This window comes from Danio aesculapii, chromosome 20 (genome assembly GCF_903798145.1).
Source record: "Danio aesculapii chromosome 20, fDanAes4.1, whole genome shotgun sequence".
NCBI lineage: Eukaryota > Metazoa > Chordata > Actinopteri > Cypriniformes > Danionidae > Danio > Danio aesculapii.
The window spans coordinates 32133882-32154369 of NC_079454.1; the positions used below are offsets into that span (position 1 = coordinate 32133882).

Here is a 20488-nt window from a genome sequence, read left to right on the forward strand (position 1 = left end):
TTGAGTTCAAGCTAAAAAAAATTGTTTAGGTACCAATTTTTATTATTTCTTAAAAACACAATCTCCTTTCTCCACTCTCCATAAGGTCATTTGATATAGAGGCCACATTTCCAATGGAGTCTATGCTGACTGTGGCAGTGTATGACTGGGATTTAGTTGGAACTGATGACCTGATTGGTGAGACTAAGATTGATTTGGAGAACAGATACTACAGCAAACACAGAGCCACATGTGGCATTGCTTCCAACTACTCTGTGTAAGTGTCTTTCACTGTTTACCTTCTACTGGAAAGTAGCACTTAATGTGTGTCATAGTGTTTTCATTTTGGGGTTGTCAATTGATAATAGTTTTTTAAGAGATGTGACATTTCATGAAATTAATTCCATGTATCAACCCACATAAAAATCTGATATATGACAATATATGCAAATTACATGTACAGTGCATCCGAAAAGTATTCATAACGCTTTACTTGCATTTTTTATGTTACAGCCTAATTCCAAAATGGGTTAAATTAATTTATTTCCTCAAAATTCTACACACAATAACCCATAATGACAATGTGAAAAAATATTTTTTGAAATTGTTGCAAATTTATTCAAAATTATAAACCTGGAAAATCACATGTACATAAGTATTCTTAGCCTTTGCTCAATACTTTGTTGATGCACCTTTGGAAGCTATTACAGCCTCAAGTCTTTTTAAATATGATGCCACAAGCTTGGCACAACTGTCTTTGCGAATTTTTGCCAATTCCTCTTTGCAGTGCCTCTAAAGCTCTATTAGGTTGGATGGGAAGCAACAGTGTAATGCCATTTTCAGATCTTTCCAGAGATGTTCAATAGAATTTAGATCTGGGCTCTGGCAGGGCCACTCAAGGACATTCACCGAGTTGTTGTGAAGCCACTCCATTGATATTTTGGCGGTGTGCTTTGGGTCGTTGTACTGCTGGAAGATGAACCGTCGCCCCAGTCTGAAGAGCACTCTGAAGCAGGTTTTTATTCAGGATGTCTCTGTACATTGTTGCATTCATCTTTCCCTCTATCCTGACTAGTCTTCCAGTTCCTGCTGCTGAAAAACGTCCCCACAGCATGATGCAGCCACCACTATGCTTCACTGTAGGGATGGTATTAGCCTGGTGATGAGCGGTGCCTGGCTTTCTCCAAATGTAACACCTCACTCAGTTCAATTTTACTCTCATCAGACCAGAGGACTTTGTTTCTTATGGTCTGAGAGTCCTTCAGATGCCTTTTGGAAAATTCCAGGTGGGGAGTGGCTTCCATCTGGCCACTCTACCATACTTATACACCAATAATTGGTGGATTGCTGCACTGATGGCTATCCTTCTGTAAGGTTCTCGTCTCTCCACAGAAGAACACTGTCGCTCAGACAGAGTGACCATCGAGTTATTGATCACCTCCCTGAGACCCTTCTCCCCCGATCACTCAGCTTAGATGGCCGGCCAGCTCTGGGAAGAGTCCTGGTGGTTCCAATCATCTTCCACTTACGGATGATGGAGGCCACTGTGCTCATTGGAACTTTCAGAGCAGCAGAAATTTTTCTGTAACCTTCCCCAGTCTTGTGCCTCGAGACAATCCTGTCTCGGAGGTCTACAGACAATTCCTTTGTCTTCATGCTTGGTTTTTGCTTTAACATGCACTGTCAACCCTGGGACCTTACATAGGCAGATGTATGCCTTTTCAAATAAACTGAATTTACCACAGGTGAACTTCAGTTAAGCTGCTGAAACATCTCAAGATTGATCTGTGGAAACAGAATGTACCTGAGCTCCATTTAGAGCTTCACAGCAAAGGTTGTGAATACTTATGTACATGTGATATAATGTGAAAATAAATTTGCAACAATTTCAAAAAATCTTTTTTTCACATTGTCATTATGTGGTAATGTGTGTAGAATTTTGAGGAAATAAATTAATTTAATCCATTTCGGAATAAGGCTGTAACATAAAAAAATGTGGAAAAAGTGAAGCGCTATGAATTCTTTTCGGATGCATTGTATATGACATAGAAGCTCTTATTTGGATTTCCCATGTATAAAATGTCATATATTCAACTTATATTTCAAAATATTGCAACTAAAATATACTAAAAACATGACAAATTAAAAGTCTTTGGTGACAGTAGGTGCATGTCAAATCTAACTCTCTTCAAATCCATCCAGCCATGGTTATAATGTATGGCGAGACCCTCAGAAACCAGCTCAGATCCTTGCTAAGTTGTGCAAAGAAGGCAAACTGGATGGACCTCACTATGGACCTGGCGGAAGAGTCAAAGTGGCAAACCGGATCTTTCTTGGGCCGACAGAAATTGAGGATGAAAGTGGTGAGACATTTGCAAAGCTAATACAGAGCTTGTAATGATGTTCTCCAGTTATATACGTAAAAACATACCAATTTTATTTGGCTTACAGGTCTGAAAAAGCAAACAGAAGAACACTTGGCACTTACAGTCCTTAGACATTGGGAGGAGATCCCACGTGTTGGTTGCAAACTCATCCCTGAGCATGTGGAGACCAGGCCTCTCCTCAACCCGGACAAGCCAGGCATAGAGCAGGTGGGAAAGAGTAGACAAGAAAACAGTGCTGTGATCATGTTCTTGCTGAATTTTTCATCCTTGGAAAAAAAATTCAGAGAACATGATGGATTATTTTGAACAAATGTATATTAATAATGTCTGTGTCAATATGTAGTTGCTGAGACTTTTATTTCAGTATGTGGATGTACTTCCAACTGAAACTGAATATTGAGTAGGGAGCAGAGCTGGAGCTTTTTTTTCCTTATCATTCACTTAATTCACTTATAGCGAACTAAGGGTAAGAGGGGCATGGTTAAGAATATTGTGGCTGAAGCCGTTAAACTGACGTTAACAGAGACGAATCGACACTCCAAATGTGGAAGCAAATGGTCAGAATTTGATTGAAGATTACCAAAACCTTTTTTTTATTCAGTACATTAATGGATTAATTGATCACTTAAAAGAATGGCAATGTGCACCAGAAAAATAAACATGGTGAATCTAGATTTTACACAGACTTTAAGATGTTTTCAAGAAATTTCTCTAAAACAGTCAGTTGAGGCACATTACCTTTGTAATTTTACTTTTGCTTTACTACTCCACTCAATTTCCTAAATGAAGCTGAGTAAGAAGTAATTGGGAAGAGGTGAAATCATCACCTGCTCAGAGACAGTGTAGTTATTGGTGAATGAACAGAGACACTGTAGTGATTGGTTAATAAGCAAAATTTTGTCAGTTAACTTGTTAAATCTGTTCACAAATTGCATTGAACAGTTAATTTGTCAATTGGACTTACAACAAATTGACAACAACTGTTCTTAAGTTAACAACTCACTGATTCAAATGATCCATTCAGTGTCAATCTCCAGTAAATAATTCTGTGAATTTACAAACTAATCTTAATGGAATAAATTTGATAAAAAAAACTAAACACCATATTGAAGTAAATGAATGATCATGCATATTTGCTGCTGTAACACATAATATTTTTTAGATGATTACTGTCACAGTCACCAGCGATCCAGCCTGTGCAGATCACTGAAGAACTACAAATCTGTCACTTTAATGAACTACAAATGCCATCATGCATTTCACTTACACATCTGGTCCAGATCCCCCATGATTGCAAACACACACACACAGCTGAAGCTGTTCAGGACTAATTACACAGACTATTTGTAAACCTCTCAAACACACACATGTTGTTTGGTTCTCTGGTAATATTACAAAGAGTTAATCCTGTCTAGTCTTTCCATGTCTCGATCCTTGCTTTGTTTTTCCCGTTATTGATTCTTTGCCACCTGACCATTTGCCTGTTTTTAGACTATGAGTTTGGATTACCTTTGTGCTTCTTTTTTGCTCCTGTTTTGACCATTGCCTGCCTGACTATTCTTGGTTAATAAATCTGCATGTGGATCCCCAACTCTGTTGTCCAGCATCCTAATGTTACAGTTACATAGATATTTTTAAAACACATATACATTTTCAAATTGATGTTTATATTTGTCAGAACACATTTATAAACATTTCTATTTATTATTGTCATATACTAGCATATTCATTCATTAATTTTCCTTCGGCTTAGTCCCTTTATTCATCAGGGGTCACCACAGCGGAATGAACCGCCATCTTATCCAGCATATGTTTTACACAGCAGATGCCCTTCCATACACACTCATTCTCTCATACACTACAGCCAGTTTAGTTCATGCAATTCACCTATACCGCATGTCTTTGGACTGTGGGGGAGCACCCGAGGAAAAACACTGGAACATGGAGAGAACATGCAAACTCCACACAGAAATGCCAACTGGTCCAACAGCGACTCAAACCAGTGACCTTCTTGCTGTGAGGTGACAGTGCTAATCACTGAGCTACCGTGTCGCCGTACTAGTGTACAGTATATGATATGTTATGTTTTGTTTCCACTATTGAATCATCATGCATGCATCATGATATTCCATCTTTTACTACTATATTTTTCTTGCAAAATAAACATTCATCAATAATATTTTAATACTTAAGTACATTAAACATCAGGTACTTTTGCATTGAATGCATGTAAAATTTAAAAGAAGGGCTTTATACTTTACCTGAATATCATTTTATTGGGGCATTCAGACTTTCACTGAAGTGCCTGATGAGGTGTACTTTGTCCACCAATTCTGAAAAAAGGAAAGTGGTGCATTTTAAAATTGTTGCAGTGCAACTATCAACTCCTCAATTGTTTTCTCTCAATCTCACAGGGAAGGATTGAAATGTGGGTGGACATGTTTCCTATGGATGTACCAGCACCAGGACCAGCCATTGACATATCGCCACGCAAACCAAAGAGGTAAATGATTTTATTTTTAGTTTAGATTTTTGTCATTTCAGTTATTCAGTTATAAGGAATTAATAATTGACTTGTGCATTGTGTTGCGGTCATTTTACATGCTTTACCTCTAGGTGTATGCAACAAAATGCCATTTTAATACAGTATGTGCATCAGTGAGTTGATAATGAGACTAAAATAGGAAGCTTTAATAATCAGTCCTGCTGAGATCACATGCTCACTATTAGTTCATTGCACCCTCAAGCGAGGAACAGATTGCTTTGTTATTTGGACTGTGTGTGCAATTAATATTCTTTGGATGATTTAATCGCCTTGGATGAAGCCATGGCTTTGAATGGTGTATTGCCAAACTACAGAATGTCTTTTTTTTCTTCTTCTGTTGTCTCTTATAATTGTTTACTATCGTTTTTAATTGTGCTGGACAGCAGTGATTCAGCTAGAGTTTAGAGACAAAGAAACCACTCAGGGTTTGTAGATAAAACACATCCTTATTTTCCTCCTATATTTACTCTGCCAGCTTCACACCTCCATCTGCATTCATTTCTTCTTGTTAATCATCTAAAATAAGTGCCAGTTTTTAGCAAGGAATGTACTGTGAGATTGTCCTACTTTGTCAGAGACACTTATGTGCAATAAATAAACGTCAACATTTGTTATCTTATTGGTATAAATGTAAATTGCAGACCATTTCTGAGTGATAGCATAATCAAGTAGAATGATAGTGGAAATTAAGTTAGGATTTAGGATTAAATGAGGATTACAAAACAGTCAGACCAGTAAATTTGCATATTTAATACTATTATTCAATAGAATGGGCTGACTAAATTAAAGATTAAAGTTTAAAAGAACAATTATGGTTTCTTGCTATAACCTTCACAACAAAATGAACTACAAGACCAGGGATGTGCATTAAGAAATTAATAAAAAGTTATGGTGACTAATCTGACAAAATTGTATTCAAGATTACCACATTATGCATATTTAAGGGTTAAAAAAGTTTTTTGCCAGATAGCACTGACAAATGTTTTAGTTATAATTAAAACTGTTATACGCAGAATATTGACATTTTGACTTTCATTAGCTTTTATTATATTTTAGTTTACCATTTTTATTTGTTTTTGTTTTTCATTTCATATATTTTAACGTAGTTCAGTTTTAGAGTGTGTTTAGTTTGTGTAGATGGAGTGAAATTTGCAGCTCTCCACAATCATTCTGACTGGTCTTCTGGATTATTCCCTGATTCGTCAGGATGGTCTCATATGACCATTAAGCAACCGGTACATGCAAGTACAGATGCCGCCAATATGAACATGCGCAGTGAAGGTGAAGGGTCACTTATCATGCATTTTAGGCTGTATAGCGTGGAAGAATACTGTTTTTCTCAAACCCAGTTATACATATATCTAGACGAGGAGCATTTTCATTCTAAAATGACATTATTAATAAAACATGCACTAATTTGAATGCAGCCTAAGGATGTTTTCACACCTGCATTATTAAGTTTGGTTGAATCGCACTTGGGTTCGTTTTCCGTCTTGGTACGGTTCGTTTGGGCAGGTGTGAATGTAGCGCTTGAGTGTGCACCAAAAGCAGACCAAAAATGTGTATTTGAAGTGGTGGTCTCGGTACACTTTCAGACGAACACTGGAGCGGTTCATTTGTGGTGAGAACTTGATGCAAATAAAATGGAGTGGGGAGGAAAAATATTTGTTGACAGCGCTTTACCAACAATTTTGAGAGAGAAAAACATTACCTGATGGATCGTTGGTAATATTTCTGAAAGATGACCATGTCACAGTTTAGCTAAATTAATTCACACCTCCTCCTGAAGTGACTTGCGATGCACCTTCACCGTTTGCAATGCATTAAACATTGTTTTCCAGCCGCAGCCGCATTTCATTCTTGAAATGTATAGTTTGTCTAAATCGAAGACCAATCGAAGTGACGTTTCACGTTAGCCAATTTGGATTTTTCCAAATTTAACATAAATATCTAGCCTAACTTCATTCCTCATCTTCATTTTGGAAGACCCCCTCCCATCCATCCTTTCTCCCTCCTCCTCAATTCTAGGATCAGGCGACATAACAACTCAGTGGCTAGCACTAATGCTCATTGACCAGGTGGGAGCCTTGGGCTCATCTATCTTCGAGCTCAGGGTTCTCTTCCGGGACAGCATGCCAAACCTGCTAATATAGTCAAGCATTAACTAAGTGTGAACACTTGCAGTTTAGAAAAAAAATAGTTTAGGAAATAAGTTCAATAACATCTGGCCAGTGAGTGATGTGGATTTTGTCACATGACTGCATTTTGGTTCTTTTCAACTAGTTCTGACCAAAGCAATCAGTGTGGTGTGAAAACGGCAGAAAAATGCTACAATATATCACTTGTTGCCCTTGGTCCAGACTAAAGGAACCGAACCACAGAAGTGAAAGCACCCTTAGAGAACCAGGACTGACTGGAAAGAGAACACAAGTGTGAACACACCTTTGGTTTAATTCATTTTAATTTATCAACTTTTTTGTATTTTTTTCTATTAAGTTTTTACACTTTATTTGAGATTCATCTCAGTTTTTAAAAATGCTCCTATAGATAAAACTTTATCCTTTTATTTTTTACAGTAGTTAGCGATAATAACCCAGGTTTGAGATGATGCTCTCATTGTTTTCCTTCCCCTCCACTCGTCTCCCAGATATGAGCTCAGGGTGATAATATGGAATACTGACGAGGTAATTCTGGAAGACGATGATTACTTCACAGGGGAAAAGTCCAGTGACATTTTTGTGAGGGGGTAGGTATGGGCAGCTGTGTGACAAGTGTGTGGTTAATCGGTTGCCTTTGTTTGTTTGTTTCTGTTTCCTTTTGTTTGTCTGTCTTGTTGCGTTTGGTGTTTTTTTTTTGTCTATCCCCCTCCTTGCCCCCGCGTCATTGCTGTGCTGTTATCTAGCTTTGAGCTTCGTGTTATTATTTGGAACACTGATGACGTAATTCTAGAGGACGATGCTTTCATGACAGGGGAGAAGATGTCAGACATCTATGTCAGGGGGTAAAGATGACACGATCGCATGGCTTGACTGCTCTGCCCATCAGAAACCTGCACTTGCCCCTTCCATTCACAACAAATGAATGAATACCACCTTCCATATACAGTAAATCCAAGTTAAATGGTTAGTTCACCCCAAAAAAGTAAATTATGTTATTAATTACATCTCTTCATGTCAATCCAATACCGTGAGACCTTTGTTCATCTTTGAAGAACAAATTAAAAATATTTTAGATAGACAGCAATGGTCACAAGTCATTCAAAGTCCAGAATGACCAAAAATGGCCGGAGAAATTTAAAAAGTCAATATTTTGACAACTTTGAATGTCTCAGGACCATTGTTATCTATTAGAGAGCTCCTGGATTTCATCTAAAATAGCTCAAAAGGTTCCAAGGTATTGGAATGACATGATGGTGAGCAATTAATAACAGAATTCTCATTTTTGGGTCAAATAACCCTTTAAACAGGACCATATCATTCCAAAAGAGGCTGTTGTACCTCTGAAATAATTCGATTATATGATCTAAAATTGATTGAAATGTAAATAATTGGTGTACATTAAATATAATTGTTTTTACATTCAACATTTAATAATTAATGTAATATTTCATAACTGGTATGGTCTTGGTTTGTTGGACCATTTTGTTTCAAATGTCTTGGGGTCTGAGATGTCATTCTAATCAATTACTGCATGAAAGCATAAGATCTGTCTGCTTGCATGCCAAAACTAGCATTTGCATACAAACGTTTTGATTCTGGATCTGTCTTGGGGATTGAATTGATCTGTTTTATGCATGCATTTGCTCCATATAGTTGTCTACTTATAATGGTTGCATTAAATATGATATATTGCTGTTGGGACAGACTACTTGTTCAAACTGTTAAGCTTTACAACTTAAGTGCACATAATGGACTAGATATCAGGTCAAGCATCTCTTTTTCTTTTCTATTTGCAGAGAGTGCAGGAGTAATTGCATGCACTCTTTTTCCATATTATATTATTAAAGAGTAACATGCACATAACTCTTACAAGTCAGGAACTGATTATCTACAGTACACTTTATTTGCAATTTAATAAGGTTCTTTGATAATATAAAAATATTTCTGTAGGACTTTACTTTGATGGTCCCTATTGCACATTTTGTTGACTAAAAGTTGCATTGCAAGTCTACTTATAATCAGTGGTGGAAAGAGTACTGAAAAATCATACTTAAGTAAAAGTACCATTACTTGCCTAAAAATTCAGTGCGAGTAAAAGTATCTGTTTTAAATATTACTCAAAGTATGAGTAAAAGTAGCCCTTTCAAAAGTACTCAAGAGTAGTTAGTAGTGAGTATTACGCTGATGCATTTACATGTAATTTGTGGATGTGTGTAAACGTAACATTCTGTAGTGCATTTAGCTATTGCCCAGCAGGCACACAATGTCATAAGACGTTAATATTAGGTTAGATTTATGTTGTGAAGTCAGATGACCAAAATTCAATGTCTAGTCAGCGTCTAAAGACAACATTATTTTGACGTCCAATAACGACGTCAAATGACGTTGATTTTAGGTTGTGTTAGAAAGTGACCAAAATCCAATATCAAGCCAACATCTTAAACCAACCTCATATTGACGTCAAATACTGACATTTATTTGTCAGGTATGGCAACCAAAATCCAACGTCTGATAGATGCCATAGTGGTAATGTCCACACAACATCAAGCTGTAACATCATTAGACGTTGATATTTGGTTGATTTTAGGTTGGACGTTGAACATTGACGTCAGCCTGACAATGGGTTCTGGCGTCCACCCGATTTTCATTTCCAAACAAAATGCAACGTCCCCACGACATTGGGGTACAACGTCAATCTGGTGTCATGTTGGCATCCTGTGCCTGTTGGGTGTTTAAAGCTATTTTGGTCATCATATACTAAACATTCGTCATCTTTTAATCAGTGACATGCATCTAAACGGCCTCTGGGTCATTGCGTGTAAAGATTTTGGACACCTTCTTGGACACTTTCAATGCTTCCTTCTAAAATGCGTTTAAGGGACCATCAAAATAAAGTGATACTAATATTTCATATTTTTTATATATTAAGTGTTTAATAACACAAAGTGCAATAACCAATTTGTTTTGTCCAGTTTCCTGATACGGAGTGTCAATATGATGTGTATAAATGATATTATATGCATGTTTTCTCTGGTATTTTTGTCTATACATTTCACATTTTTACAAGTATTTAAATGCACTGTTAAATGACACCTCTTTGTTTAGAACATTTGTGCATGTTTTGTTATGCAAGATATAAGAGGAGTCATTGATGATCATGTTGCTTGTAAATTGTTTGTATAAATATTAAAATTGCATCTAACAATTGAAAAAATTGTCCCCCTGCTCAGCTGGCTTAAGGGACAGCAGGAGGACAAACAGGACACCGATGTACATTATCACTCTCTAACTGGAGAGGGAAACTTCAACTGGCGCTTTGTCTTCCCCTTTGACTATCTCATGGCCGAGGAGAAGATTGTCATCTCCAAGAAGGAATCCATGTTTTCCTGGGATGAGACTGAGTATAAGATCCCTGCTCGTCTCACCCTTCAAGTATGGGACGCTGATCACTTTTCTGCAGATGATTTTCTGGGTAAGCTCATAATTAAAAAATTTCAAGACTGTACAGTGTGATCGTGTCTTTTTTCTTATTTATGGAAGCTCTAAATGTTGTTGTTGGCTTTGGGCAAGAAATTCAACCTTTAAATGAAAAAAAAAGGATGTTGTTTATTAAAATGTTTCAATGGCTACGTTTACATGGACATCAGTAATCAAATTATTTGCCTTAATCTGAATAAGACGGTAATATAATTAAGGTGTTTATATGAGTTGCTTTTTGAATGTTCCTTTCATGATCGCATTTTACATGTCATGCAACATAATTCGATTAACGTCATTGCATCACCATGCTATCCACATATTGGATGTGAGTATGAACTGCTGGAAGAGTGGGGTTTTGATGGAATTTGATACCGCACGCCGAATGGGAGAAAAACATTTCCGCATTTCGCGATGCAGGTGTCTGTGGTCCTTCACTGACTTGGTATGTGCAGAGAATAGTGTCGAATAACCTTGTGTGTATAGACTATCCTGTCACAAAACGCGGTGAAAAGTCCTACATGATAGTAATAGTTTGATTAAGGTGTTTACATATCTCTACTGCACTTCAATAATGCGTCTAAAATCGGCATACTCCACATGTCTTAGTCCGATTTCTGTTTAGTTCTATTATGACACTAATCAGATTAAATTAATCAAAACTCTCTGTTTACATGGTAGACTCTTAATCAGAGTATTGTCTTAATCGGATTATCAGTATCCATGTAAACGTACTCATATGACCAGATCAGTTTACAGTACATACTTCATGTACAGTACTGCACATGCTACATGCTTGCACATGTAAAAGAAATGAAAGGTGGAAATCTGTTAATGGTCCTAATTGTAGCCGTCAATATTAAGAAATCAATTAAAAAGTGAAAGTGAAGCATTTGCAAGTATACAGTATCTGTACTCTGCATGGAACTCAACCAATTGCACACACACACACACACACAATTGCAACTCTGACTATGGTGTTTCCCAGCAGTCACTATGTGACCAGACATAATTCCTAATATAACCAACAAATAAAAGGAATAAAATATATATTCTCAAACTGGAAGACAGATTCTGATTAAATTAGTTATTTGTGAAACGTGAAGCCAAATATTTCAGGGCTGCATTTACACAAAAACCCAGAGATAACTAAAGAGCTTCTGTGGGGTCTTAAATGTTCTCAAATTTAAAAATCTAAATTTTAGGCATTTAAAAGTATTAAATGTGTGTTCTAGGCCAAACTAACTTTAAACAGATTCTAATTTTAGTATGTCTATGTAATGCTAACTCCAAGTCCCTCACAGTGGACTTAGATGGTCTTTCATATTACAGTCTTCAGTGTGTTTAATTTTAACAAAGTCATTTTACAACTCTGCATTTCTTTTATGTTTTTTAATGTCATGAAATTACATTTCAATCATAATGATCTTAAAAAGGTATTTAAAAGTCTTCTTTTTGACTTGGTAAAACCTACAAAAACACTGTAACTGTGTGTAAATCCTTCTGATTATTTCCACAGGTGCGATTGAGTTGGACTTGAATAAGTTTCCACGTGGGGCAAAAACAGCCAAGCAGTGTTCTCTAGACATGGTTCTCAAAGAGCATGAGCTGCCAACCATCTCCATCTTCAAACAAAAGAGAGTGAAGGGCTGGTGGCCATTTGTGGCCCAAAATGAGAATGATGAATTTGAGCTGACGGTGAGTTTATACAATGTTGTTATTATCAACTGATGCTTGATCTTTTTTTTTCCAGCATGCGGTGTGCTGAAATGATTGCATACATTTTCCTAATTGACATTTTACTTGTTTACAGGGAAAAGTGGAGGCAGAGCTCCATCTGTTGACAGCAGAGGAGGCAGAGAAGAGTCCAGTCGGCCTGGGGAGGAATGATCCGGAGCCACTTGAGAAACCAAAGTAAGACATAAAGATGTTTGCTCTAGTTCACATGGTGCCCATATGAGAAATAATGCAGTTTCAGTTAATAAATAATATCTTATCTGATATACTGTAGATGATGAAAGTCTGTGTCTTAAAACTTAAACAAAAATGTAACTGAAAGATAAGTTCAAAAGATGAGGTAATATTGCATGCATTATGAGGTATAAAGTTGCCTTGGGAAATAAAAGTAGTACAGGGTGTCTGCAGGGTCTTAATAACATAATTACATTTGAAAAACAAAAATTTAGGCCTTAAAAAGTCACTAAAATTCACTGAAATATTTGGTTGTATGTTTTAAATACTTTTAAACAGGTCTTAATTTTCCTGTGTTCATGTAAAGCTACCTAATCGGTACAACCAACAAAAAAAAAAACATTTAACAAAAGTAAAATTGATTAACTCTACTTACCAATATGGTTTAATTATCTTCCTTACATCCTTAAAATACCAGTTGTTTAAAATGTACTTATGCATAATTGTCAGTTGTAAATGAATTTAGTTTATTGTAGTTTTTAAAACTTGTCTTTTTAAAAGAAAAGTTATGGTAATATACAGTATAACAATGTTTTGACACATTATTTAATATATACTGTATATATATATACAAAAAATCCTTAGCGTTTCGTTTTGTAAAAGTCAGAAATTCAATTCATAATTATCTTAAAAATGTCTTTAAAAGTCTTAAATATGACTTGGGAAAACCTGCAGATACCCTGTAGTAGTTGTTAGTTATTAAATAAGTAGAGTAGCAGAAAAAAAAGGTGCAATTGTGATACTACTGTACAGTTCATACTGTAGTTAGGGCTCTGTATGAATCATCACAGTTGCATTTACTTGATCAAAAAGCATTTAAACAGTAGTCTACTGAAATATTATATTTACTTTGAAAAATATTCAGCACGTTTAAGTCATGTGATCTTTCAGAAATCATTCTAATATGCTGATTTGGTGCTATTGATTAAACCAGAATGTATATCATCATTCATATGTTCAAAAGAACAGATTTTATTTGAATTTAATATACATGATTGTACTGCCATTAATCCATTAACTATTACATTATTGCTAAAACTAATTCCTTAAAAAATTGGAATGACATTTGAATCTGATACATTAAAATTTTGGAATATAAACTTGCAATGTAGCTAAATAAATTCATAAAAACCTTAATTTTACACTGAAGCAGAAACAGACATGTATTTTACACTCCATACATGGAGTATTTTGGGTCTACAGTCTAATTATACAGCCAAAGAAAGAAGACATAAAGAGTCTCATATAAATACTGTAGATAATTATAAGTATGGCACAAACACTGCCAGATGAAATGGGCTTAAGTCAGAAGCATTCTCTTCCCTTTCTAATTTTCCCACTCTCCTGTTTCACATCCTTCCTTCCTCCTGTGCCTGCCCTTTCCTCCGCCTACCCTTCCCGTTCGTTTCCTTCATTCCAACCTCCATTCCTGTTTTGGAAAAAGTCGTCCAGACACCAGTCTAATGTGGTTCATGAACCCTCTGAAGTCCATACGATACTTCATTTGGCACAACTACCGCTGGCTGATCCTGAAGGCTCTGGCTCTGCTGCTGCTCCTGCTCCTCGTTGGGCTCTTCCTCTACTCTATTCCTGGATACCTGGTCAAGAAACTCCTAGGGGCTTGAGGAGAGATGGGAAGACCACTGGTAGCCCACTCTCTGTGCCTCTGTTTTCTCTGCTTTCTGTCCTTTCAGCTCTTCACTCACAGAGTATATCTGTCTTTTTGTTACTCATACCATTTTTAAAGGCCCACGATATGGACCTGAGGGATTGTGGTTGATTCATTGTTTTCCATTTAGTCACTCCTCTTTCATCCCATCTGTTTTTTTAATGCATATCTGTGTGTCGTTTTTGTATCTCAGGTCTTTGTGCTTGTCATTTGCCTATGGTTTTCTGTTTGGGCAAAGACTTGCATTATTTATTATGGACTTTATGATATTTGTCATTGACTGTCTGCTAGTGTGCTTTCTGAACTTACATTTGTTGCCTGATCTGTCCTTTTACTGCTAAACCCACTGCAAATTTACAGTGTCATGCAAATATGTGGTAGTCCTAGGTGAATGTTTTAACTCACCCTCATGTCGTTCCTAACCTGCATGACATTTTGTTCTTCTGTGAATCACAGTAAGTCAGAAGAGAATGTCAAAGAGAATTTTTTTGGATTGATCAAAAGTGAACAAGCTCAAAATATTTCCAACCCTGTTTTACCTGATTCAAGTGTTGTACAGTTCAGTCTGGCGACAATGCAACTGGACAGCAAACACAAACTGGACAACCCTAAATACAGGTCTGGAATGGTTTGAGCTTGCCAACTTTCAATGACTTTCAGAGGTTAGGTTGGCCACAAAAGACCACCTACTTTCTGCCAACTGACATATTCCCTTGTGTCGTGTTGATTGATTGATTGATTGGCTGATTTTATTTGACAATTTTAACAAAAATACACAAACAAGTCCAGTTAGACTATTTCACACTGTACATATTTTAAAAACTGTCGAGGATGAAATACACAAAAAACCCACAGGCTTATTTTCATTGTGGTCTTCGATATTCTTACAAAATCAACAAGCAAATCAGAAATGAAGTGCAAACATCATCAGCTCAGAAACTCACCACAACAAAATCCTCAACTTCAACTATAAAACAAACATTTTTAAATTTCCAAAAAACACTCTCAATTTGAATCTCTTCAAATTCCTAGGTAATTCATTCCAAGCAACAGAGCTGGTACACAAAAAAGAATATCTACCTGTTTCACTGCTAAATCTACAAGGATCCCTGCTACTCACTCTTGTAGAATGAGAGTGTACCTCACTAACTAAAACATAATAATAATATTTAGGTACCACTTTCTTTAAAATCTTAAACACCATCACTAATTTCAGTAAAGTTACCCTTTTTTCAACTTTTAAAAAATTACTTTTACTACAATGTTCATTATTTAAATGGGAATTTGTGTTGAAAACACAATGACATCTTTGGTGTTCCCAGTCAAAAATGACTGGCCTTTAAATATTTGCTTAGAAAATGTATGTAATGTTATGTTATATCATCACCACCTACTGGATTCACCTGATTGGTCTGATAGATTTATACTTGAATTCGAGTTTTTAAGTGAATAATCCATTGTTAGTGAATAATGAGAGTTTTTTTATTCATTTTCAAATATTTTCTAAGTGATCTTTAACAGAGCAATAAAATTTTTTAGTTTTTTTTCCACAGTATTTACTTTTATTTTTTATTCCAGAGAAAGTCTTTATTTCTTCTAGCTTTGCTGGAATAAAAATCAATCACATTTAAAAAAATGCCATGGTCAATATAAATAGTCCCCTTAAGATTTTTTTTAACAAACCACTGTTGACAAAGGTGTTGAATTGCAATTTAAGCTGAATACTAGTACCTTGCAAAATAACCAGTAAAATATTATGCACTGACATCATGACAAAGTTCTTTCTGTTAAGCAGTACTTGGTAAATATTTGAAAAAGAAATATAGTTTCATAAAAGGGCTAATAATTTGGTGTTCAACTGTACAAAGTGTATTTGAACTCTCCTTTTCACTTTAGTGGACTTTTGTTAAGGTCATACCAATGAGTCCTGTGATCAGTTGGTTCCAGAAATAATAAGAACTATTCAAACTGAAAGACAATGAGTTGAGAAAAAGTTTAAATTCTAATTTTGCTATATTTGGTTAGCAAGTTTTTTTTTCCACCACAAGTGTAACAAACTGGAAAAAAATCCTATATAAAGTACAGAAATTATCCAAAACACTTTAGGACATTGATATATAATGGGCTAGCCACAAAGGATTCAAACTTTGTAATCTTTAATTATTTAGTTAAATAGCAAAATATGTCAAAAAAGCTTCCTCTTACAGTCCTGATTCTAACACAGGCCCACAGCAGAAATTAAAGTATTGTTTATACATGTTGTCTCGATTCACATTCATTTGTAAATTTCAGAATCTCATTATTACTCCAAAGTGGACCAAAGTACCTTAATTTGTGTTCAGCAGAAGAAAATAAGTCATAAAGGTTATAAAAAATGGTACTATCAAATTTTCGAAACTATCAAATTTTATGTGTTCATACAATGTGTTGTTCATATAATGAATGTCAATGGGAATGTTGTTTGGATCCCATTTAATCTTCCTGTATGAACATAAAACATTGTTCAATATCTTATGCATTCAACAGTTGAAACTAGGTCATAATGGTTTGGAACGACATTTTTTTGGGGGCGCACTATGCCTTTAAGACAGAGATGCCCAAACTAGGGCCCGCGGGCCAAAATTGGCCCATGGTAACCTTTGATATGGCCCCCCAACCAATCAGAGAAAAGATGGACAAATGATGGGTTTGGTTGGGCGAATCCCTCAATCAGAGATCATCATTTCTAATTTTACATAATCTTTTGTTTATTTGTTTAATTGCTGAGCTACAAAAAATGAAATCAATAAATGAGATAAATGTTATACATTAGATCATTATAATCTTCTAATCATTATTGATATGATTAAAGTATTTTTTATATATTTTTAAATATTATTAAATGATTAAGTTACCATGGCAACTTTAATGTAATACAGTTTGGTATATTTAGCTTCGACCCACCACCCTCGATCAAGTTTGGTTTTTGGCCCTTCATAAGAAAAGGTTTGGGCACCCCTGCTTTAAGAGATCAGGATACCATCATCCTACTAACCACTAACATATATATTACCTCTCTTCCTCCATCTTCCATGTTTCACCTTCCAACTCACCACCTCCTACCCACCTTCATCACCTCCACCGCATCCAATCACAGCCGGCCTGACACCACCTTCCTATGGTTTCTGAGCCCACTGAAGGCCATCCGCTACCTGATATGCAACCGCTACAAGTGGCTCATCATCAAGATTGTGTTGGCTCTGCTGCTGCTGATCATGGTGGGCCTGTTTCTCTACAGCATGCCAGGCTATCTGGTCAAGAAGCTGCTCGGGGCCTAAAGAGAGATCAGAAATGTTGGTTTGAGAGATTCTGATTTCTAAAGCAACCCATTTCTTATTATTTGGTTACAATTTAAAGCACTTCTTTAACTTTTAGAATTTAGCGTACCTCATAATAAGCGTAACGTATCAAATATCTGAACTTTTTTGGTATCGGTTTGCATGTGTTACCCAGAAAGATCAATTATCTTGTTTGTCTTTGTATATTTAAAGAATAACAACTCATAGGGAGAAAAGGAAAGCAGCAAAGTGTCTATTTTTGGTACGAAATTGAATAAGCTGGATGAGCGTTTTCACTATTTAATCATATGAATGCATTCAGATTCAATATTTTGTCGTTTTGGTCTAGATGTGTTTGTGTCGCTGCTAAAAGCACAATAAGCATGCAAATTTGTCTTAAGAAAGATGACTTGATCATCAATAGCTGCAGTCCAAAAAAAATATCATGATAGGCTTGCAGGCCTCATATAGAGTATGTAATTTGATTACATTTTGCCTTGATGTTTGCTCTTTCAGTCCCTGACACAAATCTTCTGTACTCCATAATGTTTATCCTTTATAGAAACACACAGACACAAGTAGAGGAATGATGTTTCATTTGACATTTTCAATTTAAACAACACAAGAGAATGCTCTTATACTCCATGCTGTCGATTGTGCTTGCGGTGTACACTAGTTTGCTTGCCGTTTACTATTGCTCTATTTAATGAATGGTAAAACTAACCACGGATATGTTTGCACTGACTTTGGCTTGTTTATATAAAAGAGTGTATTTTTAATTCTTGTTTACAAGTGTGCAATATGGATTGATTTATTTATTTTTGTCAGTATGATGACTTAATAAAATGAACTCATTGAAGTAAAAGGACTGAACGTGTTTCTTGTTTCTATAGTTTGAGTATGCATGTGTGAGAGTTTATAACCTTGTTCTTTTTCACACAGTCGTCCTACTACCAGCCTGTCGTGGCTGTTGAGTCCGATTCGGGTGACCAGCATAATGTGTTGGCGGCAGTATAAGTTGGTCACAGTGGTGATTCTGCTCATCATAACCGGGCTGATCTTTTTGGGCCTCCTGTTCTTTTCTCTGCCTTCAGCTTTCGTCCAGAAGCTCTTCAACATCTCTGGATAGCCATCTGAAGCCATCTGGGCGCCAAGTGCCCAGTCCATATTTATCATGAATGATTTAATGGATTTAAATAAAAGGTTACATATAGTACAAATGCATAGTATACGTTTTTGTTTTTAAAATGATCACTAGTTTGATTAGATTTTATAAAAATTCTGCTGTTTGGCACATGGCAACAACTTATTTTGCACTGTCTGGATTAATTAATTTGTTTCTTCAGTTATTTGCTTTTTAAAATCATTTCCACCACACAGTGGTTAAAAACAATGTACCCATCTAGTTTGTGTTGTACTGTATGTATCATCAGAGTAATTTAAGGCTATAGATTTAAAGCTACTTTTAATTAAAATTTTATATAATGTTATGGCTGAAAAAATCTTTCTATAAGTATGTGTCTTTTTTATACATAACATTCTAATTCATATAAAGTAGTAGAGCATTATAAATACTGCACATGTAGGCATCTTGTTTTTATCTTACATAAGGTGGCTGTGGGAGAGTATAAAATAAAATTTTGATGTTATTTCACCTCAGATATGTAAACTTGGATGACAAAATATATGCCATAGGCAAACATATATGCACTGTAAAAGCCAATAAGTTAAGGTAACTCAATCCGTTTGAGGAAACCGATTGCAACAAACAATTTAAGTTAAAAATAATCCTAATGAGTACTGTGAACTTAATTTATTTGGGTAAACGAAGCAATTTGAGCACAGCAAAACCCAATAAATGAAGACAACTCAAACCAACCGAGTACTGTAAAACCCAACAAGTTAAGGCAACTCAAACCATTTGAGGAAACAGATTGCTACAAACTATTTGAGTAAATAAACGAATCTATACGAGTACTGTGAACGTCATTTAAGTTGAAGTAATGAGTGATTAAGTAAGAGTTGATTGAGCATTAATGATGAACACTTGCTGTTAAGAAGCAGAATTACTTAGCAGTGGTGATGTTCATGAAAATTATTATTTTCAGTGTATTTCAGACATCTGACAAAGATAAACTCAAGCAAGTTAATAATAAGTGAAGCTGTTGACATGGTTTGTGAGGTTGTTTAATGATACTCTGCTAAGATTTTATAATATTTAATGTATTTCTTTTAAGGTTGTGACTGAAGTCAGCTGTAGTTTTGTGTTTCTCTTCAGTATTTCTGCTTGCTAATAGCAGGTCTACATTATTAATGCTCAATCAACACATACTTAATCATTAATTAACTCATTACCTTCAACACTGAGTTCAAAACTCTTTTCAAATGTGTAGAATTAACTTTCAGTAAAATTTAAGTTAACTACAGTTGACTGTTGGGCTTTACAGTGTGAGTAAATTTTTTTGATGTTTTTAAATGCCAAAAATTATTACAATATTACGTTACATGAAGACATTTAGTTCATTTCCTACAGTAAAGTATATAAAAACAGAATTTTTGATTAGTAATATGCATTGATAAGCACTTAATTTGTTCAACTTCAAAGGCATTTTTCTTCATAAAACCTTTTTAACTATCATTTTCCAGATTTTCAACAGTTGTATCTCGTCCAAATATTGTCCTATCCTGACAAACCATACTCTAATAAAAAAAAAAACGTATTTTTACAAATTTCAGGTGACATATAAAACTCCATTTTCAAAAATGTACTCTTATGATCAATGATAGTTTTTAGGTCCAGGGTCACAAATTACTTTTATTAGAGTCACATTCCCTTTTTGCATCCTCCTGCTCACCGTACTCCGCCGAGGCGCAGAACTACACGTCGAGCTCCCATTGGCTGAGCTCGTCTCCGGGTTCAGACGGGCCAATGAGCGCGGGCCACGGTACGACAGCGTTGAGATGTTTCGCTTCTGGTTGGAGAC

At 35.7% G+C, this 20488-nt stretch overlaps 1 protein-coding gene across 12 annotated transcripts in view; it reads left to right on the forward strand.

Annotated features, from left to right (window-relative positions):
• The window catches only part of otofa (otoferlin a), a 130262-nt gene extending 111940 nt beyond the window's left edge, over positions 1 to 18322 (forward strand). For 6 of the 12 annotated variants that reach the window (XM_056481186.1, XM_056481191.1, XM_056481190.1 and 3 more), the window contains 9 exons: positions 86 to 256; positions 2182 to 2342; positions 2431 to 2573; positions 4781 to 4869; positions 7559 to 7657; positions 10301 to 10542; positions 12067 to 12245; positions 12361 to 12461; positions 17324 to 18322. In XM_056481186.1, coding sequence (XP_056337161.1) covers positions 86 to 256; positions 2182 to 2342; positions 2431 to 2573; positions 4781 to 4869; positions 7559 to 7657; positions 10301 to 10542; positions 12067 to 12245; positions 12361 to 12461; positions 17324 to 17504 — 1366 coding nt within the window. In that variant the 3' untranslated portion in view covers positions 17505 to 18322. Of the gene's footprint in view, positions 1 to 85; positions 257 to 2181; positions 2343 to 2430; positions 2574 to 4780; positions 4870 to 7558; positions 7658 to 7813; positions 7913 to 10300; positions 10543 to 12066; positions 12246 to 12360; positions 12462 to 13962; positions 14165 to 17323 lie in introns of all 12 variants that reach the window. The other 6 variants (XM_056481188.1, XM_056481197.1, XM_056481194.1 and 3 more) reach the window with 3 other exon arrangements.
• The last annotated feature ends 2166 nt before the right edge of the window (positions 18323 to 20488 follow it).